General features: G+C 42.3%; 1 protein-coding gene across 1 annotated transcript in view; it reads right to left on the reverse strand.

The window, feature by feature from the left end:
* The window catches only part of si:dkeyp-14d3.1 (transmembrane protein 132C), a 247448-nt gene that overhangs the window by 45707 nt on the left and 189241 nt on the right, over positions 1-12500 (reverse strand). The window contains exon 4 of the mRNA XM_058390126.1: positions 7822-8008. Within this exon, the coding sequence (XP_058246109.1) occupies positions 7822-8008 (187 nt within the window). The remainder of the gene's footprint in view (positions 1-7821; positions 8009-12500) is intronic.

A 12500-nucleotide genomic window follows, 5' to 3' on the forward strand; every position in this document is an offset into this window, starting at 1 on the left:
ACTCCAGAGGAGCAGACGTGAAGGAGGAACCCACGTGGGATGGAGTACAGCGACAGCGTTAATAACCCGAGCGTGATGGAATGGGAACAGAGATCTGCATTCTGATTGGTCAGATGATGTTGATTCGTTTTGCAGGTTTATATAAATGCTCTCGTTTACTCGTTAACATCACTGTTGCTATAGTAACAGCTCACTCACGGGGACTTCACGTGAGCAAACGCGCGGATGAAGAAGGTTTCTAGTTGCTGATATCTGAGAGAACATTGAACGTAACTATAAATGAAGCTAAACCTTCATCTAGCTAATGTTAATAAAACTAATGACCTTTCACCTCAAACCTAATCATCAGCCCACAGCACCAGAGTCATACTGTACCAAACTCCTACACACACACACACACACACCAAATACACTCTACTCACACACTCCACCAACAAACACTCCTTGCACACCTCACACACCCCACACACTCCTTACACACTGAATACACTCTACACACTACTTACACACTCCACAAACACACACACTCCCTACACACCACACACACACTCCTTACACACTGAATACACTCTACACACTACTTACACACTCCACAAACACACACACTCCCTACACACCACACACACACTCCTTACACACTGAATACACGCCTTACACTCATTACACACTCCACACACACACACCCCACACACACAAACTCCTCACACACCACACCCACACAAACACACTCCTTACACACCAAATACACTCCTTAAATTCCTTACACACTCCACACACACACACACACACACACACACACACTCCTTACACACACACACACATACTCCTTACACACTCCCCACACACTCCTTACACACATATACACAAAGCCCTAAGACATACACATCACTTCATATGCTCAGGTCTGTGGCACAAACTGGTCTTGTCTTAGAGTTCTCTCTCTCTCTCTCTCTCTCTCTCTTTATAAAACACCAGGATCTCTCTCTCTCTCTCTTTATAAAACACCAGGATCTCTCTCTCTCTTTATAAAACACCAGGATCTCTCTCTCTCTCTCTCTCTCTCTCTGTCTCGTAGCTGAGTCGCGTCACTGAACTTGGCTGAACCTAATAAATGTTCTTTTGTTCAGATTGATTAACAGCAAGGACACCATTAATTGTGAAATATGCTGCACATTAAGAGACAGAGAGAGAGAGAGAGAGAGACAGAGAGAGAGAGAGAGGATATGAAAAGAGAGTTAGGAAGTCGTATATATGTTCGGAGTGTTGTGAGGTTTAATGGCGGTTGTGTTAATAAAGCGTGACCTTGACGTGGAGGTCGTGTGTATCGGCGCTATGAGGAGACACGTGAATGCTAATTAGCGATGAAGCTCTCGCTTCTCTCACACGGCCATGGAGCCGTTAGCCATCTTTCACCCCGCTGACTTACAGCGCTAACTCAGCAGATTAATCCCGTCATAAACACCACTATTATTCCGTTATTTTAATATAACCTAAAACACTGCATGGCATTCTGTTACAGGAAAATAATCACCACCACGATGAGAGAGCTGGACAGGACCAGAGCACTAAAGCGCTGCCGCATCGCTCTTCATGTAAAGACGGGGAGAGAACGGAATTCTGAGTCATTTAGTTAACCGTTAATTAAGGGTTCATTATAAAATAAACATAAACAGACGTGGCTGAAGGTCACATGACCACAGGAACTGGGTGCAGTTTAGCTTTCTAGCAGAAAGAGCTAAAGTTCTGAGTGACAGAGTCACATGACCCTGATTATTTTTTTAGATGGATGGATGGATGGATGGATGGATGGATGGATGAATGGATGGATAGATGGATGACCACAGGAACTGGTTCAGGATGCAGTTTAGCTTTCTAGCAGTGAGAGCTAAAGTTCTGACCGACAGCGTCACATGACCCTGATTATTATTTTTTTTAAATTACAGATCACCAGATGCACCTCCAGAAGACTCAGTACAGGGTTTACTCCAGCGTAATGGCAGATGCTGTGAGGACGAAGCGCTCGAGGGAACATTTCCTCTGAGCTTAACGCTTAGCTGCTGGCGGGCGACCAACTTCCTGTCACAGCTCCGTTTAAAAGCACCCAACATCTGCTTCTGCCTACTGCTGCAATGTACACACGGCATAACGAAGATGTTTCAGTCTGCCTTCACGTCTGTTCTCACCTTCTACTGTTTAAAGCTTTAATTAACTCGCCATCGTTACTGAGTCAGAGGAAGGAAATCGTATAAAACGTGATCTTCATGAGCTGCGGTGAGGAGATTAATAAAGATACATTCATATACACAGGTTTCCAAGCTAACCTGGTTTACTTTTTATATAAAATTGTGGAGGTCTGAGTGCTGCCTCTATCCTTTGTGCTCAGTTTGTATGTTCTCGCTGTGCTTTAGGGGTTTCCTCTGGGTTCTTCAGTTTCCTCAAACAGTGGATTTGTTTCTTGTTCTGGATGTTCCCCGCCCTGGGACCCGAGTCCCCTGGGATAAGCTCCAGTTTCCATGTGACATGGTGTAAGATAAACCCTACAGAAAATGGACTGATGGATAGATGGATGGGTGGATCTGTGTGGACCAGGAGACAGCCATGGACAGAGCCACTTGGGGACTTTCACACCATCACAGATCTGCCATTTCATCTGTCAGCCCATGACAGCAAAGAACTAGTGTTTATAATGACCTTAGAAACTACACTGACCTAATAGTTCCTCATGGTCATTGATTGCTGTTGTAGAAAGGACATTAATCAGCTACAGTTACATTATTTTCTGTTTAGTGTCACCCAAATGAGGATGGGTTCCCTTCTGAGCCTGGTTCCTCTCAAGGTTTCTTCCTTTCCATCCCAGGGAGTTTTTCCTTGCCACAGTTGCCACAGGCTTGTCATTAGGGATAAAATAGTCTAATTATAAAATTTAATAATTTAATCTTATTTCTAGTTAATTAGTTATTTTTATTTTTTATTATTATTTTTCACTTTCCCCTTCTCTTTCTGTTTTCTTCTTTTGTAAAGCTGCTTTGAGACAATGTTCATTGTAAAAGGCGCTATACAAAATAAACTGAATTGAACTGAATTGAATTGAATTGGATGGATAGATGGATACAACTACAAACATTTTCTGTTATTCTCTTTATTTCTTTGTCTTCATGATCCTCTATTTTAGTCTCTCTCTCTCTCTCTCTCTCTCTCTCTCTCTCTCTAGTTTCGCTCTCTTTATTTCCCTCTGTGCCCTGTGATTATCCAACCCTACTATATCCCTCACTGTGTGTGTGTGTGTGTGTGTGAGTGTGTGTGCGTAACTGCAGAGCCGTTAAAAGCTGCACATTGTCACTACACTGCACTTCACTGCCCTCTTTACACCATCCTCACACCACACACTGTCAGGCTGAGCACTGACTCACATTCCATGGTGACTCTGACACGTGTGAATGACTACACACACACACACACACACACACACACACACAGTATCCTCAGAGTGCCCATGGAGCATTAGACTGACAGTGAAGTAAAAAGGGGAGGTGTCCTTTAGGTCAGGAAGCATCACAGTGATGCAGTGGAGGCTGAAAACACACACACACACACACACACACACACACACACAGTAGTCCAGCTGTAAATCACAGGTTTAGTATATTAACGCGCCGGCTATAGCGTGTTATTGTTACTATAGTAACAGTTTTCACAGGAACTTGTTTGAGTTGAGGAAGAAGACGCCGGCCCGCCGGAGCTGCATGAAGACTCGTCGCATTCGATTAGCGCAGCGTCTGCTCTGAGAACGGCGTGAGACGTGATGAATGCTGAAGCGAGAGCGTCAGGTGCAGCTGTGTTTACACCGTCTGCGTCTGGAGCGCTCAATCTCAATTAAACACGCAGAGCAGCTACACGGACACAAACGACACGCGGCAGTGCATCCTGGGAAACACGGTCCTGAAGCGGTTATCCCGAGCGGCTACGTCAGCGCTAGCGTCTGTATCGCTGAGCGGTGGTTTTTTAAATTGTGAGCGGAGGTGTGATTTGCAGTGCATCATGGGAAGCAAGGTGAAAACTCCTCATTAAAAATGCAGGTGTCGAGTATGCGCATGAATGCGGATATTAAACCCACGTGGTGATGAATAGCAGCTTAGCGTAAAGACGCACGCTTGTTTACATGACGTGAACGTGAACAATCGGCCATTTTTAAGTATCAAGCTGCGTTCCTCTGATTTAATTAGTTTACTGGAGAAAAGAAAAGAAAAGGATTCATTATGGGGTTTAAGCCGTGTGTGTACGCGGTGCAGCTCTGAGCTGTGGATTATATTGTGATGTATTACACATGAGCAGGTGATTAATCTTCTAAAATCTTCTGACAGCAGGACTGAAGTGGGTTAAAGAGAGGCGTGTCACTGCTGCTTAATAATGACACATGCTTATGTCTGTTCAAATAGCTGTTAATACTTCTCTCCTCATCAATCCCCATTACACACTGAATATTCACATTGATCTCTCCATTAGGCAGCCAATTAAAGGGAATATTACACACACACACACACACAGAACTACATAACACACACTGGACACCAGTGTTCCATGCTCTGTTTCTGGTACAAGTGTGAATCTCTCGCGATAAGATATAAAAAAAGACACAGATGAACAAGAGAATTTGATTTGATTCATCACCAATACAATCCAATATGATTCAATTCAGCACCCTTATGATTTTATATGATTCTATTTTATCCACTATGATTCAATTTGGCACCAATATGATTCAGTTCAGCACTAATATGAATCTATTCAGCAAACAATATGATTTGACTCAGCACCAATATGATTCTATTTGATCCAGTATGATTCAATTCAGCACCACCATGATTCAATTTAGCACCAGTATGATTCTATTTGATCCAATATGATTCAATTCAGCACTAATATGATTCTATTTTATCCAGTATGATTCAATTCAGCACCAATATGATTCCATTTGATCTAGTATGATTCAATTCAGCACCAACACAATTCGATTCAGCACGAATATGATTCTATTTTTTCCAGTATGATTCAATTCAGCACCAACATGATTTGATTCAGCACGAATATGATTGTATTTTATCCAGTATGATTTAATTCACCACCAATATAATTTAATTCACCACCAATATGATTCAATTCAGCACCAATATGATTCTATTTTATCCACTATGATTCAATTCAGCACTGACATGATTCGATTCAGCACTAATATGATTCTATTTGATCCAATATGATTCAATACAGCACCAACATGATTCGATTCAACACCAGTGTGATTCAGTTCAAATCAGTTGGATTAAATTCAGCAACACTAACAATATCAGTCATCAGAATCACTTTTGAATAGTTCACTTCTGAATTGTTTTAGTTTTCTAAAGTTTCTTTTCGAACCCTTGACTGTTTTTTCAATTCAAATTGTTGTACATCCTGAGTTTCACTATGATTATCATACTTACTGGTTATTATCGATCTGTTCCTCTGCACAAAGTACTGGTCAGTGAAAAGGCACCACCATTTGACCATCACTGAGTAAGTATTATATAGAAGTTGGTTGTGTGTAATGTGTGTGTGTTACAAATATGACTCTCTCTCTCTCTGTCTCTCTGTCTCTCTCTCTCTCTCTCTCTCTTCGTCTCTCTGAGTACACAGCAGTGACAGGTCTGATGTGAGCTCTACACGGCCGTGTTTCCATTTCAGCAGCAGAGTAACGTGTAGGAGGAGAGAGAGAGGAAACTGTAGTGCTAACAGCCATAACATACAGAAAGTTACAATGCACCAATCAATCTGTAGCCGAACCCGAATCCTTACGCTGCTGCTGCAATACGACAGACCCAGTGTCACAGAAAAAAAATATTCACATATCTGCAGCAACATCTCGACCTGGATAATCAACGTTCTGGCAAAAGAACATGTTCTGCAGCAAACACATCACCAGTATGATTCAATCTGATTCAGTACGGTTTCGTTTCAGCACCGATATTCAGTGTGATTCAATATGATTCAGTTTAGCAGAAATACAATTTAATATGATTCAATTCAGAGCAAATATGATTTGATTTGAACCAGTGATTCAATTTGATTCAATATGATTTGATTCAGCACGAAAATGATTAGATTTACCGAATATGATTCAGTTCAGTACCAATATGATTCAATTTGATTCAATATCATTCAGTTCCCAACTAATATGATTTGACTTGAACCAGTGATTCAATTTAATTCAATATGATTCAGTATCATTAAATTCTGCACAAATATGATTTGATTTAAACCTGTGATTTAATTTGATTCATTATGATTTGATTTGACCAAATATGATTTATTTCAGTACCACTATGTTTCAATTTGACCCAATATGATTCAATTCATCACCAATATGATTCAGTTTGATCCAGTACATGTAAGTTCAGCGCCAGTACAATTTGACTTGATTCAGTATGATTCAATTCATCATATAAGGCAGCATATAGCAATATATCACACTGCATGTCACATGGTAACTACGGAAACGTGTATTATATAAAAATGTGTAAAGAATCAGAATACTCAGAATTTACAGTCTGTGTTAAAAGCTATCCGTGGAACGTGACACAGAGAGTTTTGGTAGGTTGCTGTGTGTGGCAGATTGTTGATATTCATCTTATATATAAAACATGCAGGAGATAAGAGGCATGCGAGTGTGTTTCGTGTGAGACACATGCGCTCTGATTTCACTCATCTCCACTCATCCTAAAAGACCTCCGCTTCCTAACACGGACCCCTGGTCTCCTCAACCTCAAACAGATGCAGTAAAAGGGGGAAAAAGGAGCTTTTAAAAGCTGCTGTTGCTCATAAGCTGGATTTTTAATCTAGTCTGGAGCGTCGTGAGTCTGAGGCTTTTATAGATTCCATAAAAACGCTGCTCTGAAACCAAACTCTGGACCACCTGCTGAGGTTTCCTTCGTTTTCTGGAGCGAGACCGTATCAGAGCCGTGCGTAATGACTGCAGCACTGCTGATCCTCTGCACTAACCCCGCGCTCGCAGCCGCAGTGAGACGCTCGTCACAGCGAGAGCTGGAGGTGTCTGACAAACCGGAGGCACAGCCAGCGTTAGGGGTGCAAAAGTGGGCGGGGCCAGAGATTTGACCGAGTCGAGAGAACATTTCCTGTTTTTATATTATACAAGTTTAATCTGTAAAAAATATTCAAACCCAACGCTCTTTAAAAGCTCGACACTGGATTTCTACAGACATGTATTTTTTTCTTCCATTGATGAACGAGGTTGTTTGAGGCCCCCTGAGACACCGCATGCTTCTGCTCTCACCCGAGCGCTAAATAAACACTGCTTATTGAAATATTTCATCCATAATGCATATAAACATGAATCAGACAGTTGGCTCATCATCACACACCAAACATTGCAGCATTAACACAATCGATAGAACGTCTGATTAAATGAATTAGATGCCAGAAACTACCCCCCCCAACACCCCCCCCCCCCACGTGTGTCGTCTCGTTCCCCTGTGAGAAAACAAAGGACTGAAATATTCTCATCAATCCTTGGACTAAAGGTCAGGAGTGAAAGGGAATCTGATGCAACCCTTGATTGTGCTTTCGTTTTTAGCCCCGCCCCCTTTTTGTGGTCATGACAACAAGAACAAGGAGATTTCTTTGTGTTACAATTATTTTTATGTGAGAAATATCCAACATGAAGACTGAAGATTGTTGTACGTGACTGGTGAAATGTGTATGTGTGTGTGTGTGTGTGAGAGAGAGAGAGAGAGAGAGAGAGAGAGAGAGAGAGAGAGAAAGACAGCTTACCATGGCGAGAGGGACGATGCCGGACAGCTCCCTCTGGACGATGTGGATTTTTGTCTCTGTTTCGTCAGACGTTGCTCTGATGCCCGGATACTCCACCATCCAGGAGATCAGCCCACTGCCCACTGCGTCCACGATCACGTCCATCTCCAGATCCACCTGCACCACTCTCTGCCACCCGGGCTCCACCCTGACACACACACACACACACACACACACGCACACACACACACACGATCACATCAGTGATATTGAGCTGTAAAGAGCAAAGAGACAGGAAGTGACATTAGGTTTATTTTCCTACCAACGTTTCAACAGACTACAGAAAAAAAAAACTTCTAAAAATGACTAAAAATAAAAAAAAGTTCATGACTCGGGGTTTTATGATCTCAGACACAGAACTCTGAGTGAACTCAGCAACTTCACTCTTTTAAAGCTTTTGAAGTGTGACATGACCCTGATGATTAAAAACCTCAAACACGTCAGACCGAGAGAGAGCAAACAGAGGAGCAGAGAAGAGAGGGGGAGAAGAGAAGAGAAGAGAAGAGAAGAGAAGAGAAGAGAAGAGAAGAGAAGAGAAGAGAAGAGAAGAGAGAGAGAGAGAGAGAGCAGGTTTGGTGTATCAGCAGATTTCTTGCTTTGTTTAGAAGAGTATCTGGGTGAAGCTTGACGTGCTGTACATCATCTGAACCCTGACAACTTACTGCACTTTACTGGACGTTACTGGATGTTACTGGACGTTACTGGACGTTACTGCATGCAGTCGATTTTAATCAGCTGCTGCATTCTTTTATTTCTAACACAGAGATTTACTGAAACTGAAAGTCAGTCACTTCAGATGAACAGAATGAAAGAGGAGAAGGTTCAGTGTGTGAAAGAAAGCAGCAGAGAGGACAGAGTGGAGCGGAGATATCCATCAGAACACCTCTGGGATCAATTACACTGCAGTCATGTGACCAGAGGAGACACCACCTGATCAGCAGGGGTCATAAACATTGTGTGTGTGTGTGTGTGTGTGTGTGTAATTATGCCGTCATTAAGACTATATTACAGCTGTATATGTTATAACACTTTCTTAAGAGAAGAACTGAAATGACTTGAAGATGACAGAGAGATGACCACCCACACACACACACACACACACACACACACATGCAGAGCTCTGAGCTGTGTGTTTTATGTAAGTGAATGGCTCCACACTGGACATAGCAGGCACAGAGTGACCTCTTAGTAATCATTCATATTTCAGATTTATGTCAATTAGGGCGGAGGAAAAAGTGCAGCGGTTTCCACTTACAGCAGAAGTGCACATTAAATCGCATGAAATACGGCGGCACTCGGGACGAGAGCCCAGCTCCCTGTGCTTGTGTAAGCGGTCCGTCAGAGCGCAGGAGAAACGACTGAGCAAGCAAAAGTACAATTCCAACATGACAATATCTGTCCTTTAACAAACAGCAGAAATCTGCATCTCGCCTTGATATGAGCAGGGGGAGAGATCAGCTGTGTGTGTGTGTGTGTGTGTGAGAGAGAGAGAGAGAGAGAGGGTGATGACTTTGAAACAATAAAAACTTCTCTTGCAGGCAAAACAGAACAGAACTGCAGCGAGCGGTGAGGGAAAGAGGATAGCGGGTGAAAGGAGGGAGAGAGAGAATAAGAGTGAGAGAGAGAAAGAGAGAGAGGGAGGGAGAGAGAGAGAACAAGAGAGAGAGAGAAAGAGAGAGAGGGAGGGAGAGAGAGAGAGAGAAAGAGAGAGAGAGAGAGAGAGAGAGAGAGAGAGAGAGAGAGAGTTGCTCACCTGGCACTTTCCTAAGTATAGAAGGGGAAAGGAGCTGCAGAGGGTTACACAGCTGTGCTGAGAGAAAGCACATTTCTGTGAAGTGATGGAAGAGTGGAGGAGCAGGGGGAGATGGAGGAGAAGAAAAAACGAGAGGAAAGGAAGCAGTGTAGATTCCGTGGATTCTTTCCCGTGTCAGTGTAATGATTATACGGTCAGGAGAAAGAAAAAATCTTCCATTTTCTTCTTGGCATGCAGTGAGAAAGGACATTGATTCTTCTACACTCAAAAATTATTAGCAAAAAAATCAAATATTGACTGTAGAACTGTCTCCAGTCTCTTCACCCAGTCTACTGATCAAATATTCATGAATTTATTACTGAGAGACCTCAAGGCACAAAGTCCTCTTCATCATCATCACCATCATCACCACCATCATCACCTTCATCATCACCACCTGCATCATCATCATAATCATCATCACCATCATCACCTGCATCATCATCATCGTCACCATCATCATCATCTTCATCACTATCATCATCATCATCACCATCATCATCATGATCAGCAGCAGCAGCAGGAAACTTTGACACTGGACACTCCTTCCATAAACATTTCCTTCTCATCACATGGTTATTATAGTAACGGCATCTTAATATAGAACCTGTGATGTGTAGCTGCTTCCAGCCAGTGCAGCCGAGTGCTTGAATCTGATTGGTCAGAAGAGAAGGAACGCAGTAGTGTTGTTTATATTAACGTCCTCCTTCTAATACATTATCGTTTCTATAGTAACGGCAGATCTGAAGCGTTTAAGTGTTTGTATAAACAAGTCCTCTTCATCATCATCATCATCATAATCACCACCATCACCTGCATCACCACCATCACCTGCATCATCATCATCATAATCATCATCACCTTCATCACCATCATCATCATCATCATCACCATCATCATTATCACCATCACCATCATCATTGTCACCATCATCACCATCATCATTATCACCATCACCATCATCATCATCATCATTGTCACCATCATCATCATCACCATCATCATTGTCATCATCATCACCATCATCATTGTCACCATCACCATCATCATCATCATCATCATCATCATCATCATCACGATCATCATCGTCACCATCATCATCATCAGCAGCAGGAAACTTTGACACTGGACACTCCTTCCATAAACATTTCCTTCTCATCACATGGTTATTATAGTAACGGCATCTTAATATAGAACCTGTGATGTGTAGCTGCTTCCAGCCAGTGCAGCCGAGTGCTTGAATCTGATTGGTCAGAAGAGAAGGAACGCAGTAGTGTTGTTTGTATTAATGTCCTCCTTCTAATACGTTATCGTTTCTATAGTAACGGCAGATCTGAAGCGTTTAAGTGTTTAAACATTTTCGCTCGGGATCAGGGTGAGCAGCCGGACCGGACCAAACCGCCGTGTCTGTGGGAGGGATCGGATCAGCCATCAGATTTAAACAGCGGCGTGGGTACGGAGGCAGAGTCGGACTAAATAAACCCTCTCCCCTGCTGAGATCAGATATCTGAGGGCTTTTCTCCACTGAGAGCCTTTAATTCAAGCTGTCCTCAGTGTGCCATTATCTCCACTGTGATTAGAGTCGCTCCACTTACCAACTGACTCCCATTATCTGACTCGCTGAATCAGAGGCAGGCCTGGGATCAGATTCAGCACCATTACCCAAGACAGACACATTACCAGAGTCAGTCTGCTTACCAGAGTCAGTCTCTTAAACACATTCAGACTCCTTATCAGAGTCAATGGTGTTATTAGAGTCAGCCTCGTTATTAGAGTCAGGCCTGGGATCAGATTCAGCATCAGGCAGACACATTACCAGAGTCAGTCTGGTTACCAGAGTCAGTATCTCAAACACATTTAGACTTGTTATCAGAGTCAGTGCTGTTATTAGAGTCAGCCTCGTTATTAGAATCAGTCCTGGGATCAGATTCAATACCATTACCCAAGACAGACACATTACCAGAGTCAGTTTCTAAAACACATTCAGACTCGTTATTAGAGTCAGTCATATTATTAGAGTTAGCCCCATTATTAGAGTCAGTCCTATTATCAGATTCAGGCCCATTACTTGAGTCAGTTTTGTTATAATAGTCAATCTAATTATTAGAGTCAGCCTCGTTATTAGAGTCATTCCTGTAATCAGATTCAGTATCATTTACCAGAGTCAGTGTCTCTCAGAGTCAGTCTCTCTATCAGAGTCAGTGTCTATCAGGGTCAGTCTCTGTCAGCGTCAGTGTCTATCAGAGTCAGTCTCTCATTATTAGAGTCAGTCTTGTTGTCAGTCAGTCTAATAATTAGAGTCAGCCTCATTAATAGAGTCAGTCTCATTATCAGAGTCAGTCTCATTATTAGAGTCAGTCTTGTTATTAGAGTCAGCCTCATTATCAGAGTCAGTCTCATTATTAGAGTCAGACTTTATGTTAAAAGTGCTCTTTCTTGAAAACTTCAGCTGGAATTGATCTAAACAGTGTTACAGCGTTACAGAGTTACAGAGTTACAGAGTTACAGTGTTACAGAGTTACAGAGTTACAGTGTTACAGTGTTACAGTGTTACAGAGTTACAGAGTTACAGTGTTACAGAGTTACAGTGTTACAGAGTTACAGAGTTACAGAGTTACAGTGTTACAGTGTTACAGAGTTACAGAGTTACAGAGTTACAGAGTTACAGTGTTACAGAGTTACAGAGTTACAGAGTTACAGTGTTACAGTGTTACAGTGTTACAGAGTTACAGAGTTACAGAGTTACAGTGTTACAGAGTTACAGTGTTACAGAGTTACAGAGTTACAGAGTTACAGTGTTACAGCGTTACAGAGTTAGTGTTACAGAGTTACAGAGTTACAGTGTTAC

Source organism: Hemibagrus wyckioides, linkage group LG05, assembly GCF_019097595.1.
Source record: "Hemibagrus wyckioides isolate EC202008001 linkage group LG05, SWU_Hwy_1.0, whole genome shotgun sequence".
Lineage (NCBI taxonomy): Eukaryota > Metazoa > Chordata > Actinopteri > Siluriformes > Bagridae > Hemibagrus > Hemibagrus wyckioides.